General features: G+C 32.4%; 1 protein-coding gene across 2 annotated transcripts in view; it reads right to left on the bottom strand.

The window, feature by feature from the left end:
• Window positions 1-26,549, bottom strand: part of Ric1 (RIC1 partner of RAB6A GEF complex) — a 116,206-nt gene that overhangs the window by 23,115 nt on the left and 66,542 nt on the right. Inside the window, exons 4-12 of one of the 2 annotated variants that reach the window (XM_026391487.2) lie at window positions 24,715-24,822; window positions 21,580-21,722; window positions 21,225-21,361; window positions 17,601-17,692; window positions 13,440-13,528; window positions 8,008-8,152; window positions 7,231-7,279; window positions 5,183-5,335; window positions 3,077-3,277 (exon numbers count right to left, since the gene is read on the bottom strand). In XM_026391487.2, coding sequence (XP_026247272.1) covers window positions 3,077-3,277; window positions 5,183-5,335; window positions 7,231-7,279; window positions 8,008-8,152; window positions 13,440-13,528; window positions 17,601-17,692; window positions 21,225-21,361; window positions 21,580-21,722; window positions 24,715-24,822 — 1,117 coding nt within the window. The remainder of the gene's footprint in view (window positions 1-3,076; window positions 3,278-5,182; window positions 5,336-7,230; window positions 7,280-8,007; window positions 8,153-13,439; window positions 13,529-17,600; window positions 17,693-21,224; window positions 21,362-21,579; window positions 21,723-24,714; window positions 24,823-26,549) is intronic. The other variant, XM_026391488.2, reaches the window with a different exon arrangement.

The following is a 26,549-nucleotide window of genomic DNA, read 5'->3' as shown; positions in this document are numbered from 1 at the left end:
CAAGAACACATACTCAGAGCTCAAAAGTCATGCCACATCATTGGGAAACTGTGTGCTAAGGTACAGAAAGAATCTTTACCCTTACTGTATGATTTTCCAGTCTTTTTTTTTATAGTGGGGTGGGGGGTAGTTATTGGACATTTAACGTAGGGCTTCATGCATGCTAGACAAGCACTCTACCACTGAGCTACATATCCCCAGCCTCCAGTTTCTCTTCTCTCTCTCTCTCTAAAGCCATTCTCTAAAATCCTATGCCTGCCTAGACTACTTTTATAACTGGTGAGACATGGAACCCAGCCTTTTAGCAAATACCACACCTATTATACTTGATACATATTGCAGGATAGCTAATCATTTGTAAGTAAAACAGCCTTTAAGATCCACAGCTGACATTCCTAACATGGTGTCTGATATACCATTGGTACTACCCACATTTTGTGAAGGTTATTCTTTCCAGGTATTAGAGCCAGTTAACAAAAACCGATAACCTCAGAATACTGGATAATAATTAATGCATCTTTCAGAAATCATACAAAATACTGAGCATTAAAATAAATGGCATCTGAGCCATCTGAAACATAGCTTAAAACTAGAAGGTTTTCTCCAGGCACAGTGGTGCACGCTTGTAATCCCAGCAGCTCGGGACATTGAGGCAGGAGGATGGAAAATTCAAAGCCAGCCTCAGCAAAACTGAGGTGATAAGCAACTCAGTGAGACCTTGTCTCTAAATAAAATACAAAATAGGGTTGAGAATGTGGCTCAGTGGTTCAGTGGCCCTGACTTCAATCCTTGGTACCCCTCCCCCTCAAAAAAAGCCACAAAAACCAGGTTTTCATTTTTAAAACTTTTCATATTGTGCTCTCATTACTTTCTAAAATTTTAACCATGAAAAATGAGGTCAAATAAGTAAACAAATAAATAAAATCATGCTTCGCTGCCAGCTAGGAACACTGCTTCTGACAAGGGTGTATTTTTTGTTTTATCTTTAAAGGAAAACAATGAGCATAGAGTCTTCTAATAAGGAAGTTACGGAGAACAAGATAGGACTTTAATAAGAAAAAATCCAGTATTCTAAGTAAGGAACAGAAACAGCAGTAGAATTAGTTGGGGCTCATTAGATGAACTCTAGCTATTCAAGAAGCATATAAAGTACAAATCACACAAACAAATCAACTTTGATGGAGAATGTGATCTTATCCTGGAAAAGATATGTTGAAAGGGGAATCAAACCAGGCACTCATGTTTCCTCAGAGTCATCAGTACTGGCTTTAAAGTCTAGAAAGTAAAGATTTAGCATTATGCAGACACTGTAAAGCACCCTACTGAAAGATCACCATTAACTCTGCATTGAATCACTGTGTTAGCAAAGTATAGGGCAACTCCAAATAAACACATTGCCTTTTAGGCAAATTCTAAGTTTTAGCCCGAGGTTAATAGTATATGATTCAACATTTAGTACCTGCATTTGAATATAGATTAGACTTGTTAGGTCACAGTAAAGATAGGTCTGCCATTACTCTGCTGTGAGACCTTGGTAAGTCACATAACTTCCCTGAGCTTTGGTTTCCTCATGTATAAAATCCAGTCGGACTATGATTTCTAAGGTCCTTCCAGCTCTAAAAATTCTATGAATCTATTATAATTTAATTGTTTTGGGAGTACAACTATAGCAATGTTTTCAAGGAAACTGGAAAACCGAGTTAAAACTCAGGTTTATAAAGTTTATCTTTCTAGATGTCTTCCCCTAACAAACAGAATGATCTTGTTAGTATCTAAAGTCCTCAAAAATCAGTGTCATATGCTTTTCTTATTGGATGACTCACAGATGGCTAGAATCACTGAATTTTTGAGCTGGAAGGAAATTCAAATTTGTTATTGCCTCATGGATTTTGAGTACCAGACCTACCTTCTTTGATCCTCTGCTCTACTTGGCTCTCTGGTAACACAGACCTGGCTAGGCAGAACTGGCATTGATGCTAGGTCAGTGTAGAATGAATAGTTCAAAGTATGGGGAAATGAAAATAGCAGAGAAATGGCTATAGGAGAGAAGGGAGCAGTGGAAAATTTTAGTCAAGAAAGTAGCTGATGCAGTTCTACTTAAAAATTGTTACTAATTATAAAATGGTAAGTACATTGTTTGAGTCTGTTTATTAATGTAAATTAAATACATTTTCTTCTAGTGTATACCACATGTCAATGTAGGAGATATTCCTCCTTTGACCTTTCACATAATGACCATTTTTCTGTCTCTTATTATCTCCAAAGTCAACTGAAAATAATATGAAAGCTGAAGTAAGCTAGTTAGGTACAGATATAGAGAGCGGAAGGCAAAGAATTGTGGAAATAGAAAGTAACTGAAGTAAATTCATCCAAGAGTAGGCTCTGAGGCATTGTGGTATAAAAGGAGAAAAGAAAACATTCAGGACTTTGAAATTATATATGCAAATTTCTCTTAAAAAACTTCAATTTATTGAACTCCCCAATTTAATTTTAATTGTCATCAAAATTCAGGATTAATCTTCACGTTAAATGCCAATTTATCAGAATTATTAAAAGAAACTGCTAAAAGTGATCAGAATGAGTGAATAATTTGGAACAAGATTAAATATTAGTAAAATTATCAACAATAGAGTTCTAGAATGATCATAATTTTTACAATTTGGTTACACTGTCAGGTGATTAACCTCAATTTGGCCCCATCAGGATTATAAGGTCAGCTGTAGAGGGTCAACATTGCCACTTTCACAGTGACTACACTTTTTCCTCTGTAAATCCAGAGTTATCTTATGTAAAACAGGTCCTGAAAATAAAATAGTTATCTTCAATGAGAGGGCAAAATAAAACTTCCAGTTTTTTACAGTAATGAACTTAAAAGCAGGTGAGGAAACAATTTGTATCAAGTGGAAAGAGAAGATAAGAGGACAAGAACATAGAAAAGCAGAAGAGTGATGTGATAGTCAAAAAGGTTAAAAATATTTAGTTTTCTAAAATTACAACAAATGAAATACTTAAAAATCTGTTCCAAGTGATATCTTACTAAGGACTGAATCACTAGTAATCAGTAAACGACACTTACCTGTACAACATGCCAATGTCGATGTCCAAGTAAAGTGCTTAAACCCTGGGACTCTAAACCTCCATCTGCAAATGGGCTCTTTTCCAGGCTAGGCTTATGCTGAGTGTGTGAAGAACTTCTGGGATTCTGGGTCTGAGAGGGCTCTCCACAGTTCAAGTACAAGCGATCCTCTCCCTGAAGCAATACCTGCTCTTGGTTACTCTAGATAAGGAAAGAGGAAGAAGAGCAAAGAAGAAAAGCAAATAAAAATAACCCAATATTTGGAAGGGAAAATCAAGTAATGCATAGATTCACCTTTATTATAGAAAGCATATTATGTACCTCAATGTTAATTTTCTTCACAGAGGACAAAGACTACATAACGATCTCAGCACAGTTATATTTAGAGAGAATAGGCAATGTTTTGATTTTATTTAATTTTATTCTCCAGTGTAAATAAAATCTTTGTTAAAGTCTGCTTTATTGTATAGTTGTAAACATGCCGAAGTTTACAACTGCTATAGTAGTACCTTTCATTACTATTTGAAAATGGTAATGATAAGACAGATTTTTACATCTGAAAAATTAAATATGACTACTCATTATTTAGTTTACAAATTAGTTTTACAGAAAGTATGCTTTTAAGAAACTGTCTGATCAAAGACATGTTTCTTTTTGTATTCTTATCCATGTGCTTACATGTAACAAGGGGGATAGATCAGAGATAATTGGATGCTGGAGGATCTTCTAAACCATGTGGAAGAGGAGAAGCCTAAGCCTATAGTTTGGGATCAGAAAAATTCAAATATCAGTGAATGTTTAGTTAGTGTCAAGGACACTTTACAGGTCTAAGAATAGCCAGACAAATAAAGGAGTTTTACTTTTTAAAATTATGTTCTGGTTTTCAATTAAAGGACCAGTGTATTCACAACTGGGTAGATTCTTGGCACCCTATCCCTTCACCTTTCCATTATAGTCCAAATATTATACTGACATAAAACTCAAGGGTGCTATAAAATTACTGTTACGGAGGGAAAATACTCTGTTCTTATTTTCCTGGGATTTCTTAATTTTCAACTGCAGTAATGGGATCTGAGATTCAGATTATTTTTTAATAATATTTTTCAATGTATTATAAATGCAAATTCAATTCAATTGTTTTACTAAACAACTTTAAACAGCTCTTAATACTAAGGTACTAAGATTTGCATTCCCAACATGTAACCTATATTATCATTATATATATCAGCAATATATAATATTACTATATATTATTTCAGATTGACAAGCATGGGGAGTTTATAATTTGGGACAATGTTTCTTGAAGCAGTTTCTTAGACATACTTTCTTCCAAGTGTTCATTAAGAGTTGATGGTTGATTAGGCATGGGGAACACTGTCTTTTATTTATTTATTTATTTTTAAGTATAGGGGATTAAACTCAGAGGTAGTGACACTACCTTAACTTTTTGCTTTTTATTTTGAGAAAGTTCACTGAACTGCCCAGATTGGTCTCAAACTTGTGATCTTCTAACCTCAGCCTCCCAAGTCACTGGAATTGCAGGCATGCAAGACTGGGCCTGATGTAACTGTGTTTTTTTATATTTCAACTCCTAGGTTTTCATGATGCATATGAGCATATTTGAAACTCTTGATCCCTTCAATAAATACATTTTTACAGCTTTGTCTTAAGGCCTTTATTTCATACTTAGGTAAAAATGGAACTTTTTTTTTTTTTTTTAATCCCATGGAACTGCTAATATTTCTCATGAGTAGTGTGGTGAAATTCTTTGGGAAATTCTATTCAGATTAAGATTAAATTATTAAAGTTATTCAACATACAAACATTGTTTTCCCACTTGTTACCCTATTTAAAAAACAACAAAATACCAAACAACAACAACAACCCCCCCAAAAAAACCCAACAAACAAAAAACCAAAACTCTAAAGTATGTTCAGAAATTATTTTGATATAAATTTATTATAAAGTGTAAGAATCACAAGAATACGCACAAAGGAAGGTAATATGCCAATTTTAGGAATATACTTGCTGTCCATGGATTATGAAGAAAGGTCTGAATTCTGATTTGAAAGACACTAAAGAAATCAGAGTTTTAAATACACTTACCATACAAGGGTTTACAGTGAGGACACTCTTGATAAACTGAAATAGCAGAATGCTGGGCTGTTTAACTATATTTCTGAGGTCAGATTCAATTTCAATGTGTTGAGAACCAAATCCACTGATTACCCATAGGTGATAGCCTTCTGCACCCCAGCTCTTGGAGGGAGGATGGGGGAGAAAAAAAGTAAAAGCATTAAAAGGGTCTTGTTATCCTTCCCTAACTTCAGTCAACTTCTGAAATAACCAATGAGGCACTGACTTCTGAAAGTTGCAGAATCCATGACAGATAAGAATGATATCTTCTAGTACACCTTAGCTATCTTCAGAGAAATCATTACCACTGTCCTCTACCTAGAATGGTCAAACCACTAAATACCATTCTTAGCTTCAATTTCAGTATCACAATCCTAAGGAATACCTATTGCTTTCTTAACTTCTCCATTAATTGAATTTAGTTAACCTCTTAAATACAGAAGATGTATTTTATTTTATTTTATTTTTTGGTACTGGGAATTGAACTCAGGAGCACGCGACCACTGAGCTAAATCCCCAGTCCTATTTTGTATTCTATTTAGAGTCAGGGTTTCATTGAGTTGTTTAGTGTACCTGGCTTTTGCTGAGGCTGGCTTTGAACTCACGATCTTCCTGTCTCAGCCTCCCTAGCTGCTGGGATAACAGGTGTGCGCTACTGTACCTGGCAAAAGACATACTTTTATATAGAGCAAAGAACAGTGGAGTGGAAGCTGAGACTACAGTTTTCATTTTAGATGGGCTTTTGTTATATTATCATGGCCAGGCTATCTGGTTTATCAAAGTGTTTCTTCCTCTGTAAAATGAGAAGTTTCAAATAAAATTCTCTAGGCATATTCAGTTTTAATATTCTATAATTAAATTTCATGACATAATTTTTAAAATATTAGTTATTTTCAATCTGTAAGAAAATGGTAATGGTGGAGGCAGGAAGGGAGTCTTGCAAAATTTCAAGAGCTTAACAGAATTTTTATGTTTTCCCATGATAAACTTGTACAAGCTAATTAAAATGTTCAGATTCTTAGTTTGTGGCTGAAATATCAACTCAGCAAGGCTGATAACACTACTATATGCCATTCAGAAGCACTGACTAGCAGTCACAGAAATTCTCTCTGGTAGAAAACTTATTTTAAATATGGAGATGGGCTATAATCCCAGCAACTCAGGACGCTGAGGAAGGAGGATCGCAAGTTCAAAACCAGCTTCAGCAACTTAGTGAGACACTGTCTTAATAAAAATCGAATGGGCTGGGGATGTGGCTCAATGGTTGAATGCCCCTGGGTGCAATCCCTGGTAGTAAACAAACAAACAAACAAATAAAAATAAAATACGGAGGCAAGGTGAAACAGCAAAAGGGCTTGTTGGTGGTGAATGGCAACCATAGTGATTTTAACTCTTGGAGAAATCCAAGATCAGAAAATGCCTTCCTCTGTATAATAAAATAGAAGGTTAATGATAAGTCTCATAGCCACTAATTTCATAAGGATGATACCAAGAGATGCTATGCAGCAAGAAAATAGTTTTATGTAAAGACAGGGGTTATATATCATAATTTTTTCAGAAATTTGAAAATAAGTAATAAATTAATTATTAACAATAGTGACTATAATTCTCTTGACAAACATCTATGAAAAGTTTTAAGAATGTGTTTAAGTAATGCACAGGTACATGTCTTCCAGGAAATATGCTCAAAGTACATTTTACTGTATTTTAAAAGAAAGGAAGCCGTAAGAGTGAGTGCCTGTGAGTCACACAAGAATGGGAAGTATGCTTTGAAAAAAGAAGAGCCTTGTTTGAACAGTCATTTTCGTAAAGGTACTTAGTGAACACTTCTAAACAAAATTGAAAAATCAGGCAGCTACCAATTAAAAAAAAAAAACTTTCATTAAAGCAAGAGCTGTAAGGAATAATCTGCTAAGACTAAAATAACTTTGTGATTTCTATCAGACCAATATGAGAGGAAAAGAAGGAAAATAAATCTACATTCTTTATACTATGCCAATTAAATAGAAAGTACTTACCATAGAGTTGATCTTAAGGGGATCTTTTTTAGTACCATCAGACCTATACCTAAAACAGAATAGAAACTTAATTTGAAAGGGTCTTAACAATTATCTATAATACACACAATAGCTTTAGTTTTTTAGAAACCACATTAATTTTGTTCCTTCAAAACAGAAATACATAACAATGCATGAAATAAAAAGTTGTAGGATAATATACATAGGCACATCATTCAGCCATATTTTCTAGGTTCAACTGACTTCTTATAGCATCATGAAGTTTGGGAAGGCGTATTTCACTTCATCAGGACTGTAGCTAAGGGTAATATAATATATAAAGAGCAGACATATCAATCAACCCGTTACTATTAACCCACTGGGTTAAACTACATTAACTCAATGAGATAATGTAACTTTCTACTTCCTATTTAGTTACTTACGTACGTGGCTTATCACTCACACTATATAAGCAGCTACTGGAAGGCAGGACCTTGTCTGATTCAGCCTTAAATCTGACATGAGGTCAAATACACAACAGGGCTCAATAAATAAGTGAATTTTTTTTCAGTGTTGGGGATTGTTAAGTAAGTTTTACTGACTGAACTGTCAGTTTTAAGAGTGTGATGTTTGGAGAACCAATACATTCTGAACAAACTAATTCTGAATCTCACAAATTATTCTGGGGTAAGTGTCAAATAAGGCAAAAGGGTAATTACATGATCCAAGGTTTCTGTATACATATACTGTCTGGGAGATAATGAAGTTATTTTATTTAAATTTGTTTTTTTGACTCACGCAAAATCTCCTCCCAGTGTACAAATCAGCTGGGCTCCAAACACACTCCATAAAGAAAGTCCTCCATATTCCCATGTCACTATTACCACACTATTATCAGGAGACCATCTGATCAATTTAACAGCTCCTGTTTTGTTCCAAATGTCTGTTAAGAAATAGTGAGAAGGGTTAAAAAACAAACAATTGTGTCAAAAATACTAAGTACTTTTTATAGTCCATATCTTCAAATATAAATAAGCAGAAGCATCACTGCTTCACACAATGAGATGAATCCGCCCATGTAAGGTTATTTAAAACAAGGACCACCAGTTTTGGCCTGATCTAATCAGAAGGAACTCAGTGCACAGGTGATTGCAAGAAGTGAAGATGTTTCTGGCCGCTATTAGCTTGAGTAATCTTTGGTCTTTGGTTGTGGTAATCAGCTTATGTAGAACAGGGATAAGGTTGAAGCAAACACTGTATTTAGAGAAAAATATGTGCTGGCCTTTGAAAAGGCTATACAATTAGAATGGCAAATTTCTATTTCTGGCAGTAGAGTAAATGATGCCCCAAAACTCTACAATGAAACAACTAAGATGTCGAATAAAATATTTAAATACCTCCAAAGAACCAAAAATAAAATGTTTTTTTTTCCTTTTACCTGAATTTATCTGCTAAGCCCCGAGAAGCTTGACTACCACCTCTGATGACTCAGGTGTGCAAGGGATAGGAGAGAAACTCAGAGCTTGCCCCAGCAGGGAGTTTAATAAAAGATACCTATGTAAAGTTAGACTGTAAAGAACAATATCCACTGTACAAAGGCAATTGAAAAAAAAAAAAAAACTGCCAAGGAGAAGAACAAGAAACACTTCCATGTTTCACCTATGGTACTGAATAAAAACTAAAGCTCCCTGATGATCTGCAGCCACAAGTCAGCCTTCACTCTGATTTGCAATTTGTGCCATTAGTGTGGTTAAAAAAACAAAACAAAACAAAACAAAACCTCAAACTACAAAATGCAAAGTGTTCCAGATTGTTGTAGTACCCTCAAATGACCAGCAGAAATACAAACAAATCCTCTCTGGTAGAAGTCAAATGTAACCCAGGCCTCAAAGTATTCACATAAATAACTTTCAAGGAAAATAATTGGCTCTCAGTCAAAAATCCTAAAATAATAAAGTAACGAGTGAGAACCTAAAGAACCAAGTACAAGAAACAGACTTAGGAAGATTTCAGATATTAAAATTAATGGACACAATATAAGCATGTCTTTTAAAGAAACACAAGATTGAAAGTTGGAGCAGGAAGCTTAGATAGGAAAAAACTTAACTTTCTGAGATAAAAATGATTAAAAACTCAACGGACAGATCTAGCCACATATTAGATAAAAATGAAGACAGAATTGGTGAAACAAAGATTAACAGGGAAATTTTTTCTAAAATGCAGTTCAGAGAAATAAAAATTCAAAAGCCAGGTTAAGAAACATGGAAAAAAATTGGGTATAGTGGTGAACACCTGTAATCCCAGTAGTTCGGGAGAAGACTGAGGCAGAAGAATCAAGGTTTGAAGCCAGCTTCAGCAACTTTATGAGGCCCTAAGCAACGTAGTAAGATCCTATCTTAAAATAAAAAAATAAAAAGAACTGGGGATGTAGCTCAAAGTGCCAAAGGGCTCAATCTCCAGTATAAAACAAAAACAAACATACATACACACAAACCCACACACTAAATAAATAAATAAATACATAAAAATTCATAACATGTATTAGAGTTCCAGAAAAAGAAACTGCAGAAGAGGCAATAAACAAGGATAATGATGGAGAATTTTTCTAGAACATATGAAAGATATGAACCCTCAGATCCAGCAAATCTGAATTGCAAACAGGATTAAAAAACAAAATCCTTCACCATTCACATCATAGTCAAATCACAGAACACAAAAGACAAAGAAAAACTCTTATAAGTAGCTAGACAAAAAACAACAAATCTGAAAAGGGAATATAACTTGACTGAAGACTTCTAAGTAAGCAGCACTGAAAACCCAATGACAATGGAATTTCAGTGAATATAAAAGAAATAATTATCAATCTAAAACTGTATAACAAGCTAAGCTATAATTAAGTCACAGGGTACAATAAGCCATTAAGACCAAATAAACAAAAACTTCACTGAAAGAAATTCTGATGGATGCATTTCAGGCAGAAAATGATCTAAGAAGGTAGGAAAGAGAGGTGACAAAAATATTGGTATATGTATGTGAGGTAGAACTAAGTCAACAAGAAAAGTTAAATATTCTAATATTTAATTGAAATTTTAATGTAAGATATCTCAGTTTCTTCCTTGAAACTAATAAGATTTTTTATTAATAAGTTTGATTAGATTTACATGGGTACGCTCAACCTCTTTCTGATCCCAAACATCTTAAGGCTCCCAATTACTAATATGGATACAGGCATAATACATTACAAAATTCAGAAGACATATAGCAATAAGATTATACTGCTGCTATATACAATTCTGCAAAGGTAACTGGCCTTGATTTAAAAATAGATTCATTCATCACATGTCAAGTATGTGTTTCTCACTTAACTGAATCAAATTGGTGTAAAGAAATAAGAACCACACTATACTCAAGCTTGTAGTCGAGGAGGGGGAAATATCTGTAAGCGATTAAGTTTCAGTAAAGCATTATAGATGTTAAGAAAGACTTAATGTGCAAAGTATAATGAAACAAAGGAGGGAATAGTATTCTAACTAGTTAACAAAAAGATATTTCATTTAAACTATGTCGGGAAATATGACGAGATGTCTGCCATGTAGAAATATGAAACATTTTACATCTTAGACAAGAGAACAGTGAGAGTCAAAGGTATAAAACAGCATGGAGATATCAAGGTATCAAGGATCTGTAGACAGTTTGGTCACCTAAGTGAAGTGTAAGACTATAGTTCCCAGCCTGTGTGCCAATGTATACCAGAAAAGGGCAAAAGACTTACAGAGGTCCTATAAGATAATTTTCAAAAGAAACATAGTGATATACAGCATGTGTTGGACACAATGTAAATACCTAGCTGCAGTAGTTTACAACTGCAATTCATTTTGATGTTATCTCTTCATGAAGAAGGGTTTTCAGGAGCTGCTGTAATACAAAGTAAGTATTCTGTGAAAATCAATGTGAAACCAGAAATGTGGACGGTTGAGACTGTGCAGTCTCCAAAAGGCATACACACTACATTAGTTAAACAAACAAATAAACAAAAAAAACCTATGTTTAAGAATGTTTCCATTTATAACACACACACACACACACACACACACACACATATATATATATGTATATATATATATATATATATATATATATATATATATATATATATATATATATATTTAGTGATACTGATTGGTACCAGGGCCTCATGCATGCCAGGCAAGTGCTCTACCACTAAGATAACATTTTCAGCCCAGCTGGTCAGTTAACCCAATACCTATTGACATCTACCTTCTCCACTTCTGCTAATAAAGGCTTAGAAAAAGCTATCATTTCCAAGTTTTCTCTGAAGCCTGAAGTAGCCAGGCTTTATGGCCATAAAGGAGATGAAAGTAGAAGACAGTTGAAGTAAGGAGGAGGCAGGGATATATCTGGGAAAGCTTTTGCTTTACTCATTAAAAAGAAAAAAAAATCAGATGTTTTGCATCTTTTCTGCTCGACTCAAATGCATTATGCTGGAGATTTGGAGCTACCTTGTGACCACCAAAAAGTTCAAATGAAGGTCAGTAGAAGCTTGCCTTTGGATTTTATGCTCTTTGAGAAAATAAATTCTATTTGTTTAAGCCACAGTAATTTGGGTTTTCTGCTAATTTAGTCAAAAGCATCTTCAATGATACAAGGTTTAGGCTTAATTTTGTGAATAGCAGAGAACAAAGGGTTCAAAAAGAAATTCTTATTTATTGCTATGTATCCAGCAGTTAGAAGTGTCTAACATGTATTTGTTTAAAACTGAATTGGAAGACATACAGTGGGAGTGAAATCAGGGAAGAGATTATGGCAAAATCCAGATGAAGAATACAGGGGTTAAAACTAAGGATAGAAAGAACTAAGTGAAGGAATAAAAAAAAATCTTAGCAGCCTATCCTGTTACACAGAAATCTTTGGGTTACATAAAACCTTGTTACATGTTCTAATAATATTTACATATAGCAGGTATCATTTAATTTAAAGCCAGTATTTGTTAGACACAGTATTACTACTATGTGTTACCTTCCTTTATCTGAGATTTTGCTGTCCATATTTTCAGTTACCCAAGGTCAACTATGGTCTGAATATATTAAATGGAAAATTAAAGAAATAAATAATTCATAAATTTAAAAATGCATACTATTCTGAGTAGCATGATAAAATTTCACTCTGTCCTGCTTAGGGTATAAATCATCATTTTGTCCATTATGTCCACATTGTATACACTATTTACTCATTGTCACCTAGTAGAATCTCAATTATTTGACTGACTGTTGTGGTATCACAGTGCTTGTGTTTAATAATCCTTATTTTACTTAATAATGACCCCAAAGCACAAAAGCAGTAATGTTGGCAATTCAGATATACCAAGGAAAAGCTGGAAAATGTTTCTTCTAATGGAAAGGTCAAAGTTCTCAGGAAAGGAAAAAATTATATGCTGAGGTCGCTAAGATCTGTGATGGTAATCAATGTTCTATCTGTGGAACAGTAATGAAAAAATCTGTGTTAATTTTGCTGTTGCACCTCAAACTACAAAAGTTATTTTTGGAATGTGTAATACATGCACTACAAAGATGGAAAAGATAAATTTGTGAAATACATGAACAGAAAATTAACAGCAACATGTTGCCCCAGAAAGCATTGAAGCCTATGTGAAGAATTCAGAAGTGATCCTCTTTCTGAAGAGATAATGATCCATTTACTGCAAGTAAGAGATGGTTACATAGATTTGTGAAGAAGTTTGGACTGAAAAATAATAAACATTACTGGAGCTGCTGCATCTGCCAATGAAGAAGCTGCTGCTGCATTATTCAGAAGTGAATAAATTGATCAAGGAGAGAGAATACCATTCAAAGCAAATCTTCAGTTGAGAAGAAACTGGGCTTACTGGAGTAAGATGCCCAAAAGAACTTATATTCATAAAAGTAAAAAGGAGGTACCAGGGCAGAAAACACAGAAAGGCAGAATAACTCTGGTACTAAGTGGCAATATCTTAGGGCATATATTTAAAGCCAAGCATAATGTCTAGAGCACTAAACCTCACATTCAAAAATAAAAATTATACTTTGAAAGAGAGGAAAGAGAAAGGCCACTTGCACATAACTTTTATTTCAGTATATAATTGTTCCAGTTTGAAGGGTGAGGAGGGGTGTTGGGATGTATTCCTTATAGACAGAGGAAGACTAAACTAAAAACACTCTTAAAAAAATACTCACCAGGATATTGTTTTGCTGTTAGCTCTAATTTATGATTCAGCAGCATGGCTCCAGTGGTGTTATCTATTGTATAAACCTGTACAGAACCACTGTGAAAAAAAAAAAAAAACTTTTTTATGAAAAAAAGACTAATATAAATAGAGCATTTTATGAGAACTCTTACGTTCTGCTAATTCAAATAAAAAGTAGAACAAAATTGTTTTGTAAATAATTTCAAGTCACCTCATGACTTTACGCAGTTGCATATTCTGTATTCTAGCAATTTTGTTTCTAGATATACCCCAGAAATTCTTGTCTAATGTTTATTACAAGACGTGAACAATTCCACTTTACTAGGTGTAATTGTAAAAGAAAAAAAAAAACTGTCTATAAAACAACATGAGTAAGGGAAAATAAACTGGCATATTTATATAGTGCTAATACCATAGAGCATTGGGAAAAAAAATGAACTTTAGCCACATGCAAGGCAAGGAGCTAACAAACATAAATTTCAGATAAGTGATTGCCCAGATGAAGAAAGGGGAATATTAAAGAAAGCCAAAAAGAAGGCTTTGTTAGTACTAGCAATGTGCTGTTTCTTACACTGGGTAATACAGATTCTTATTGTTATATATGTTATTCTGTATATATGATATATATATATAAATAGTTCATTTAAAAATATTTATACATTTCAAACTTACAAAGGGCCTAAAACCAAAACTAAAATCTCTATATTACTTCTAAAAAGGGGGGCATCATTTTGTGTTTATAGGATTATTCTCACTTCAAAAGTTCAACATACACTCATTTTGGAAAGTGAGTTGGCTAATTCAGTTATATTACTTATACAATTAAATTAAAATGAAAAAGAGAAACAAGTTTGTTTTCAAAATACTTTTTAGTACAAGTCTGCTTTTGCAGATGAGTGTCAGAATGAAGAATTAGAAGAGCTTGAAGACACTAAACACAGAAATGATAAGGAAATGGAAATGTTAATATCCCGATTTGATTAGTACACATAAACATCTGTTGTAATATCATGCTGCACCTCATATTTACTTATGATTATTATACCAAAAAAAAAAGACTACTGCTCCTAAAGCAACTGAACAAAACATCTCTATGATAGAAATATGGCTATTGTTAACAAAAATCATCAAACTTAGCATCATTAATATTGGGACAACTGGACATTATTGTTGAATGATGCCACAGAAAGTACATATCATCAACCAGGACAAAAATGTTTACCCAGAATATTGGATTCTGGGTAAACATTTTTTATCATTTACTTAAATGGTTAAGACATTAAATATAAAGGTGAAGAAACAGGTTGTCCAAGACTGATCTATTGCAAAATGGCATCTTAAAAGAAAGCTGGCTTCTTACAGAACTCTAAACACATCAGCTATAGCCTACAGCTCCAGAGCTCTGGATCCTACGTCTGGCTCTGCTAGACCCCTGGGTACCAGACCTGAATACAGGTAATGGAAGAATTACACACTTACCACTACTCCTGTCTCTGTCAGTTTTCTCTAAATGCTGTTCCAAACTTGTTGTGTGAGCTTCCCAGTCATTTAACTGTATTTGCTCAACAAAACCAGTTTTCAGGTTAGTCATCATAGGTGTTAGAGAAACTAATTAAATACCATCATGAGGAAACAATGAAGCAAATTTTAGAATGTAGAACATTCTGTAAAGAACTGATCTGGACTTAAAAAAGTCAATGCCATAAAAATAAGAAAAAAGGCATAAGGATTGTTGTAGGAAAAAGATAACTAAAGAGAAATAACAACTGAATATGAATTTTGACTGATTCTGGTTTAGAACAAAGGAGTTATAAAAGAAATTTGGGTAACACCTGAGTTAATTTGAATATGATATTAGATATTATTAGGGCATTGTTTTTAGGTACTTATCATTAATCACTTGCATGTGATAAAGATAGTGGGTTTATGTTAGAAAAATGTCTCTCTTTTTTGGAAACCAAGACGTAATATAAAGGTCAACCAACAGAAAAGCTGATGAATATGATACATTATTCATAAATCAACTAAAAATGGTTATAGCTATTGGCAAATACTATGGATGAATTCACAATGTTGACTGATACAAACAAGATAAAAAATGTAAAATGTGATTCTCTAAAGTTCATAAACAGGTAAAACTAAATTATGGTCTTTAGGAATGTATACATGGGTAACTAAACCATAATGAAAAATAAATGATTATCAAAAAAGCCAAAATACTGTTACTAAGTTAGGGAAGGAGTAGAGTTACAATTAGAAGCAATCTAGTTGTGAACAGATAGATGGTTGTTTATATTAAAATTACTTTTTCATTTTTTTGGTACTGGAGATTGAACCCATTGAGCTATATCCCCAACCATTTTTATTTTTTCTTTTGAGACAGTCTCACGAAGTTGTTTAGGTCCTCACTAATTTGCTGAGGCTGGCCTCAAATTTGCAATCCTCCTGCCTCAGCCTCCTAAGCCGCTAGGATTATAGGTATGTGCCACAACGTCTGCTACAATTACCTTTTAAAGTGTGAATATTTGGGTTACATACCATTTTAATTTATAATATGAAAGTGAAAAGGAATGTTATAAACTTTATGCCAATAAATTTGACATTATATGAAAGAAACCAATTCATAGAAAAACATAACTTACCAAAATTAGAGAAATTGAAATCCTCTTAAATATATTTTAAAAACTGAATTGAATCAGGCAACCAAAAATTACCCCAAAAAGAAAATTAAGGCCTAGATGGCTTCATTAGCAAATTCTGCCACATATTCAAAGATGAACAGAGAAAAAATAGAAACCCTTCTTCAACTTATTTTATAACCTTGCTTGACTAGGAGTATTAGATGAAGGAAATATACTCATGAACATAGATTTTAAAATTCTCAAAAAAATGTGAATAAACTGAATCTACAACTATAAAAAAATGCTTGTATATCTACATTTAACTCAATGAGAAGCAATGTGTTCAGAACAAGTTCAAATAAAAATAAAATGAAGAGCCTTCACTCTACAAAGGTTACTGAAAGTGTAATCAAGGTAGTGATTTGTAATAAAAACATCTTTGATATTTATTTGGGTGGAAATAATGTGGCTGGAGACCAGACTAGATGTACATGCTATAAAATAATTAAGTCTCATTTTGAGAGCAAAAAGGAATTTCATATATAACAAAGTTTTAAAAAAGCATTATACACATTGCAATGCAGTCTTACAACTGACTGAATTAAATTTTTTAAAAAATTATGTTAAATATTTCAATTTAAGCTAATGTATAAGCTCAAAGTCAGGAATCCTTGGTTTTTTAAGGTATTCTAGGTGTTTACACCCATGTCCAATACATGATAAGTACATAAGACATTGTTTAACTGAATAATTTTATTCCATTTTATTTTTAAAACCTCTATTACATTAAAGTTAAACTAAGAAATTGATTTTGCGTCTAAGCTTTAAATACACTTCTTAACTAAGGCACGTCTACTAATTTAAAAAGGCAATAGCAACATTGATGTGTTAAAAGGGATTATTAAGAAAAAATAAATATCTTCTAGTTTTATTTATTTTTGCTGTACTGGAGATTGAACCCAGGGGTGCTTTATCACTGAATTACAAACCCAGTCTTTTTTATTTTGAGACAGGCTCTTGCTAAGTTGTCAGGGGCTGGTCTCAAACTTGAAATCCTCCTGCATTTGTTTCCTGAGTTGCAAGGATTATAGGAATAAACCATTTTATCAGTTAAAACCTAAATTTTAACTGATTTATTCTTTTTAACTTGTAATTCAATTTTCTACAATTAAAGAAAAGCTTGCTTTTACAAATTAAAATGTCCAACCTCTCAAATCTGCCCATTTATCTTTGTTTCAATCTAATACCTTTAGACTTTATGATAAATTATAATAGGCATGATAAAGTTTCCAAGTGTGGAAAGACATCTTTTTAAAAATTTTGTTCTTTTTAGTTATACATTACAATAGAATGTATTTTGATATATCATACATACGTGGAGTTGTGGTCTACATATGTGGAGTTACACTGGTCATGTATTCATACATGAATATGGGAAAGTTATGTTTAATTCATTCATGGAAAGAAACTTTAAGTCTAAAAAATTATTTCTGATAATAACTTAAAAATTCAGAAATCTATATAAATACCTTGCACAACCAAATGCCATTAGTCGATATTTGTTATTTACTGCTACACATGTTCCATCAACAACATCCTGTGGCCAAACTCCATGAAGCTGCTATAACAAAGAAAAACGGTTAAAGCTTAAAAACTATTTCCTCAAATTTACTGTAGCCAGTATAATAATTCTCCAAAAAACATGAAGTTTCCTAAAACTTTATTTGGTTTTATCGCATAGGAAATATCCCATCAGACCTACCATCTGAATATTCTCCCTTAAAAAAGTCAAATCTTTCATCAATTGTTCAATAAATATTCCCAAGTGAACTCAATCCAATAAGAGTCAATCTAAAACACTAAAAAAATGAATATCCAATCTCAAAACTTAAACTAAATGAAGAATGACCTGCTTATTATAATGTAAAGCTTTTGATAACAAAAACTGTATCGCTCTTGTTCAATATTAATATTCTCATTACCTAGCGGAATGTTTAACTTCCCAGGCAGTGGAAAGTAGTAAATATTACTTGGCTTATTAGAAGCAATTCATTATCTGTCAATTGTTTACTATTCTTTACTATTTCTTTACTATGTAGTATGGCTAATGGCATTATATCCAGCAGCCTGACAGAAAAGCACAAATCTATTTCAGGTGATTCTCTCAAATGACCTTTCCAAGATTTAATTTTCTTATCTCTAAATTTCTTACCTCGCATTGTGGCTCAAAGATTAAATGAGAATGTCCATATTCACTACTTAGTACAATGCATACAATTCAATAATTTAAGTACTCCATAAATGAATGAAATTATTATTAATCTCATATGCTATTTAATTCTGTATATACAGAATAGATTTTGCTTATAGTTATTAGTTCTTATTTGCCAAAACAAGGATATTTAGCTTATAAATTGTAAAGGAAAGGTCATGACATTAGTTTAGAAGCACAAAAAGTAGAGCTATAATAAAGCACTTTATTTACTTTTTGTTTGTGCACTTTGTTTTTTAATGATCCCCAAAGTAAATGTTAGAAGATGCATACAATATAATCACAACTGATTTAACTTTACTATTACAGATTTTATTCAATTCCAAATGAACTACATAATCTATTATCTCAACGGAGAATAGTCATGTGTGAATGACCAATGATCTGACAAATTTGTTGTTCCACAATTTTATCACCAGGCAAATATCAGTGTATATCTTCACAATCTAATATCATTGATCAAAATGTAATTATGTAGCACATGACAGTATTTGCTCTTTTGTAGAGATTTTACTTATTTTTTTTCTTTTAATATTTTTTAGATGTTGATAGATCTTTATTTTATTCATTTATTTATATGTGGTGCTGAGAATCTAACCTACTCCCCAGCACATGCTAGGCAAGTGCTCTACCACTGAGCCACAACCCTTTTCCTTTAGACTATTGCCACTTAAACATATTTCCATGTACTCTATAATTTAAAATTGCTTATATTTTTACTTTCCTTTTACTTTTGTGTAAAATAAAATCACAGGTCTGTTTTTATTCAACATGCTTGTGAGATCTATTTTGTTGCACACAGCATTGTTTGTTCAAGTTTACTATACACTTAAACACTGGGTTTAGCTCACTGGGTCTCTGGCCTCCCCCTAACCAGGTAATTCTTTATTATTATGTTACCTTTTGAAAGTCTTCATGTATATTTTTTAAAGTTTTAATCCAACTTTTTGGATCCTCAGCAGGATTTTTTGCCCTAATTTTCTAGCTCTATTGAACAGAGAAATGGTATAATGTATGCATTTTAACACATTTATTAAATGTCATTTTGTGTATTTCCCAATTATCAGTAATCCATATATATTATACTCTTATAATTTATATTTTCCAGTTATAACATTTAATAATGTTCTTCTGCTTTTATTTTTTAAATCCTTATTGGAAATTTCTTTAACCACATAACCAATAAATGATGAGAATAACTGAACTAATTTTAAATACTCAGAAAAATGTTAACTACCATTTCAGCTCAAATATTTTTGTTTTCAGTATAAATATTTAAGTTCTAAATATAAATATATATACATCTTGTAGAAAAGATTTTTATTTTTATTTGTATGTTGACATTAAGCTACGAAAAATTCATTATGTAATATCTAACTATTTGAAGAAGAGCAACAACAACAAAATGCCCCTTAAAAACTTGAAATTCTTTCCCATTAGAGAGCAGACTGAAAATGAATATTTAGTGTCCATAACTCCTAAAGCCCAAACTTTCATACAAGATTTTTTTCAAAAGCATAAACTGACAAAGACAAAGAATGGGAGAGAAGGCAGAATTTTTAGACAACTTTGGAAGCTGGGAAGCATATGGATAAGTAGAGCCCTTCACTGGCAGTAAAGAATACTGAGAAATGGCTAACTTTACATTGTAGTATACACGAAAGGCTTGGAAACTAAATTAGAACTGGCTTAAAGCCCATTTAAGAAGCACCTGGTTCTCTCAATGCTGTGCAGCCAAGAAATACATAATCTATACTCTATACAGAAAACTGGACATTTTTCATTGGAGAAAACAGGAATGTCAAAGATAAAATTCACACCTTGAAATTGGACCCTCTAGCCTAACTCTTTCATAACTCAAATTCTAGAACACTACAGGAGCCAGGTACACATCCACTGAAAAGAACTAAGACTCTTTTCCAAGGAATAGTGGAGAAAGAAAGATGATGGGATTAAGAGTAGGGGAAGAGAAAGAAGGGGAGAGGAAAAAGTAATGAACATAAAGATAGGGGGCTCCTCAAGTAAATAACTAAATAAGATTATCCCATAGTGAAGATCATATAACCAAATTCACCAAAACTCAGTTTTCAATAAATCCAATTTTATTTTGGGTTTCTATGACAGCAGCAAAATCCATATAATAATAACCATTAGCTATCCAAGGATCTCATATAAATAAAAGAGTAATGGGAACCCTCAGGGTGATGATGATGAAAAATAAAAAAAATACAGCTATGTTAAAGGAATAAACAAGTTAAGTGGTAAATACATATAATGTAAAAAACACTTATTAATTCCTAGAGGGACAGAAAATCTGCAGGAAATGAAAAGAAACCATACCTGAAAACTAAACATACAACAGGGCTCAGGAACTAACAGGGTCTACATACTGATAAAAATATAAAAAATAAATGAATAGTAAATAAGTCAAAATGATAAAACTTCATTGAATAAAATAAAAGTCCTTCAACATCTTAAAAAAATAACACAAAACTTCATTGGGAATATGGAAAGAATATGAGTATGTTGGGAGTAGGGAAGCGGGAAGTGAATGGCCATTTTCCATAGGAGAAAGTCAATAACACAAACTAAAAACTAAAATTAAAGAAAATGCTCAGAGCAGTAGAGGAAATATCCAAATAACTAGTACAAGAATTAAAAGGCATATGCCTCTGGACAGGAACCATTAATTTTCTTCAATATGTCTAATATAATTTTGTCTACACACATTGTTTATACATACATATTTATATAGTTAAATTAAAAAATTAATAACTCCTAAAATCTTATATGAAAATAGAAAACGGGGAAGGATTTAATAACAAAGATTAACATTATTAAATGCAAAATAAAATAAATATTCAAAGTAAATAAGCCATACCTCTGCAGTAAATCTACTTGACACTGGTGTAATAAATCCAACTTTACCATCATTAAACACAACAGCAAATCCATCAAGTGTGGCACAGTATTCCATGTCTCTGATGTGCACATCGGCAAAGCCCAGGAATGAACCTACTGAGGAATAAATAAGTGTACAAAATAAATTTATGAGTATAATAAAACTATCACACTTTTGCTTGCAAACCCTCTAAGAATAGTTAAAATGACAAAAATTATGACCTGATGACCCTAAACAATTAAACTAAAATCAATGCTCATCCAAAGAAAATACCTAACTAGGTTATGTCAAATATTAAACAACTGGTTCTACTTTCTGTAGAAAATGTAATTACCTCTAGATGATTGCAGATCTACTGAAAAGGGTACTGTGCAAAGATTAATGGCTTTCCTTCCATTTGTCATTCCTTCCCAGTGAATAAGATGAAGAAGTCCATCAGAAGTAGCAACCAGAAGATCTTCCAGTACAGACTGCAAACTGTAGGGAAATAAGCAACTTAAATCACTTTTAAAAACATGCTAGGAAAGTAATGACTATGAATATAATTACTCTGGAAAAGGCTAATGCAAAAAGAATCATGACATCTCCATTTATATGCAATTTAGCTGTGACTTTTACCTATGTATAATTCAATCTAGATTCAGAAATTCAGGGAAAAATGATGGACTATGTGTAGCGACAGTTACAAACTTGATGAATTGGGTTAAAAACTAGAAATGCTGAAACAGCAAATTAGTAAAGAGAAGCACAAGTGATAAATGACATGAAAGGAAAAGAGGAGGGGAAACCATAAAAAGAACAGACATTAACAACAGGATGACAATCTAGAGCCATGGACTGTGGAGGTAATAATACTCTAGCATTGTCCAAAAGAATTTTCAATAATGATGGAAATGTTCTATATTGGTACTATCTTATAATAGTAGCTAATAGCCTTAAGTAATGAATGTACACTTGAAAATTAATAGCATATATAATCTCTACATTAAAATTAACAATGGCGCAACAAAACATGACCAGACATATGAACAGGAAAATGTGACCCAAATTTCAAAAGAAAAATCCATCAATATAAAATATAAATAAATGACCAATAGAATTAGCGGATAATAATTTTAAAGATGATAAAGAATCTATACAAAAAGACAGATACATCATATATACCTTGTTTAATTAAAAGTAAACAAAATTGTTAAAATAAAGGCTGATGTCAGTTGTTAAAGTAATGAATATTTCCATAAATGATGGCAAATACAGGGCTTGCCCTAAGCCATCCAAGTGCCACTAACTATTCCTTCCCTCATGAAGATCTAGTATATTAAAGGATTAATTCTTGGCATACATGCCAGGACCCTGTACCAATAACCCACAACTTTTTTTTTATTGGTTGTTTAAAACATTACAAAGCTCTTGACATATCATATTTCATACATTTAATTCAAGTGGAATAACCCACAACTTTTCATGCTACATGGGTTCTCAAATATTCTGAATATCATCCTTGGTTTTAAGTACATACAAGATACATTTAAATACACTTAAGTTATGTCCTCAGAAAACCTCTTCAATCACTGGCTGCATGGGCATTATAACAACTATCTGGTATCCCAAATATGTGTATGTATTTTTAAATTTAGGATCTTATTGAGTTCTAAAGAATTTAATATGGTTAGAGAGCAATATAATACATATATGCTTCCATGTGTACCTTGAAGTAGAAGAGTGTTTCTGATTAATCAAAATTATTTTAAACATGAATTATATAATTCACATGTTAAAAACTCCAAAAATGTTATTATTAGAGACAGGGTCTCACTGAGTTGTTTAGCACTTCACTCTTGCTGAGGCTGACTTTGAACTCATGATCCTCTTGTCTCAGCCTTCCGAGTTGCTGGGATTACAGGTGTGTGCCACTGTGCTGGGCCTCTTTTTTTATAGGCTCTTTTTCTATCCTATTTCCATACACCAAACAGGTTTTATCACCAAGTGGATGTAAAAAGCCAAGTTTGTAGTTTTCACCTTGCGTGGTACCCATACGTTCAAAATTCCTTCTACATAATAATCTATCCTGAAAAGAGATATTGCTTCCAAATTTTATGATGATCATTGTCAAAGCAAACTATACTGTAACTGTTTTACAGCACCACTTTTCTTTTTTGTAAACTGTACTGAAATAAATTAGTCATCATTGCTAATGTTTTTTCTAATGCAATAAAACAGTAATCATCCCGACCCTCAAAAAAATCTGTTCTACATCAAGTTACATTCTTAAAAAGGATTTCAATGCTGAAATATATAAAATCTTAAGAGATGAGTAACCTTTTGACGAACGTGATGATTATCCTGAATTCAAATATTTTGTGACACTTCCACATTTAAGAAAATAACAGCATTCTTTTCTATGAGAATATAAAAAAAGATGGACTAAGCAAGGCGGACAATAGCTAACCACTTGCACACGATTTTTCTGTAATATGTTCCAGTGTCATTCTATTCTAATAAGAGAAATGGTGAAAGAAGCCATTTCATTAAAATTGTGAATCAAGAGGATCTTTCAAAAAATAGGTATTACATTTATATAGTTCAATACATTCATATTATATTCATATGGCTCAATATTTTTACAAAGTAAACAGTAAAAATATCTTCCCAAACCTGTCTCAGGGCTACTTGGTTCTCATCCCCAGTTTCTTATGTATTCTTCTAGAACAATAAATATTCTAATACTACCATCTTCTCTTATATATATATCATAATATTAAAAGTATATATTATAATATTCACATTGTTTTTTGTCGATCACTAATATAGTTAGAAAGTTTTTTTTAGTAAAGAATAACCTCATTGTTTTCATAGCTGCACATTATTTAAAAACAGTTTCTTACATTTACACAATGGCAACAATATGCAGTTAAACTAAGTGGCAGCTAAAATGTCAACCATGATGCACTTTAAGAAATAATGTCAAATTATAAATAAGACCACTTATTTCATCAATAGATGTAAAAATAGATTTTTGGTGTAAAAACAGATTTTTGGTATTTTGGCTGCCTTCTCATAAACTCTTTATTCATACTTGGATCAGAAAGCTTAATTTTCTTCTAAATGCAAATACGTTTCCTAGAAATATATGAAGGCTTTGAAAACAAAGGCACTTTCTCTTTTCCTTAAATTATGATTCTATAATGATTTTTATCAGTATCTTTTAGAGGGACATGGATAATATTATTTAGTCAAACAATTCTAGACCTTATCAAAAAAATGTAAATTCCAAAGTAAAATTACCCAATTTATGAGCTTTATTATCACAAGTAAAATAATGTATCATTTGTAAAACTTCAAATGTCTTAATCAAGCATTTCCATTTGAATTATAAGAAATGCAAGCAATTTTCCTGTTGATCATGTTATTAACCAACTACATTGTCTACTATCATTACAAAATGCCAAATTTAACCAAAGCACTATACCTCATGATGGGTGCTTGTAAATCCAATATTTTCCTCATCTCTAAATTTAATGCTGGAGCACAGTGTTCTTCCTTAAAATGGGGTGTCCCCTTCATCTGTGGACTTCCTCTAAAAGAAACAGCATAGGGTTAAAGAGAAATATTGTGGCTAATTTACACCCAATTAAATAAACATAACTAAACTTAAAAGTCAGGTGTTTATCCTTTAGATTCTCAAATGAAAACAGATAAATTCTATTGTAATAGACGTATCTATTTGTTAACTGGAAAAAAGTAAGTTTGATCAATGTAACTTATATTGGAGAACTGAAAGTTGAGATTCTATGTGTCGGGGGCACTTAAAATAAAAGTGAAGTCTCAAGAGAACCAACAGACATTTTGTTTAAAATGACTAAGGAAACTCTGTGGATTGGAAAACAATGGAAGAAATGTATTATTCCATATACAGTAAATGTTCCAAGAGGTCCACATTGTTACTTCATCTAATCTTACTCCACACTTCATTTTTCATTCCTGTTCTTTGGTTATATTAGAACTAAGTCAGATTCAGGAATATAATTAGATGTTTAAAAAATTATTTGGTAATAATAAAAAGCAAAATATCTAAATTTTAAAAAATCCATGGGTGTTAAATGGCTGCACTATAGTGGCTAGGTCAACGCCAACATAATTAAGCTGCCACATAACCCCCCTCAAAAGGACTACATGAGTTGATTTGGATTCTTTATCTCCATGTGGCATAAGAGCAGGCTATTATTTACTACACTACTTTTCTTCCTCAATGCCTGATTTGGGATTTAATATAATCTGTCCCTTTTCTTACTGTTGGCTATCAATCTTGGCAATAATTAGCCTGCTGACATCACCTCTCTTCCTTTCCACTCACCTACAATCCTAGTACTATTTAAAATTACATGCAAAAGTTGAATAGACCCAATGGCTTTTAAGGTTCCTGGCTTTGTGAAAATTTTGTTGCTCAGAAACTTAGCTTGCTTACTTTTTATTTCTGGACTATTTTTCACATGTTTGGTGGTGGCTTTTTGCCATCTTGTCCTGCTACTGCAACAACATGGAATAATTGTTTCTATATCTGAATGGCTGAGCCAGTTAAGTTAGCTACACAAGTTCATGTTCAACTAATATTTGATCAACATGAAAGTCTGTAAAATACACATGGGTAACATTTAAACTGCTAATCATATACTCTGGTAAATCTCCTGAGACATTCTTTAAGTATAACTGGTTTTAGATTAATTTGTATTTTTCAAAGTAGTATAGAGACAGTATTTAAAATTCAAATATTGCTAGAAGGCTTGTGAAAAAGAAAAAAAATATATATATATACACATAGTGGTAGTCTTCTCAGTGGAAATTTAAGATATATCTACTAAATGCAGGAGATTCTTATTAGCACAAGCCAACTCCTAAAGACAGCTTTGAGTTAAAATGGAGAAAACAAAACAAAAACTAAATATTTGATTTTAACAAATTCCTATATTTTTAGATTAGTAACAGTGTGATTTTGTTTCTTTAAAATATCTGTTACAGATAAAATTGAAGTAGTAAGTATTGAATGATAAAGTATCTGGAATTTGCTTTAAAACTTTATATGCATAGAGGAAAGGGTAAGGCTAATGACTCTGGGAGATGAATATATGGGTTTTCATTATATTGTTCTTTCTAATGTATATTTTTACAAATTTTGTAACAATATATTTCCCTCCTCATTTAAAAGGTTTTGTTGCAGTGTCTTATATTCTCATGAGTGGATATGGGATTCAATCTCACACACACCCTTCTTTTTGTAGTGTTAGGGATCCACCCTAGCCACCCTTT

This window comes from Urocitellus parryii, chromosome 4 (assembly GCF_045843805.1).
Source record: "Urocitellus parryii isolate mUroPar1 chromosome 4, mUroPar1.hap1, whole genome shotgun sequence".
NCBI classification, from domain to species: Eukaryota; Metazoa; Chordata; class Mammalia; order Rodentia; family Sciuridae; genus Urocitellus; species Urocitellus parryii.
This window is presented reverse-complemented; position numbering and strand designations above follow the sequence as displayed.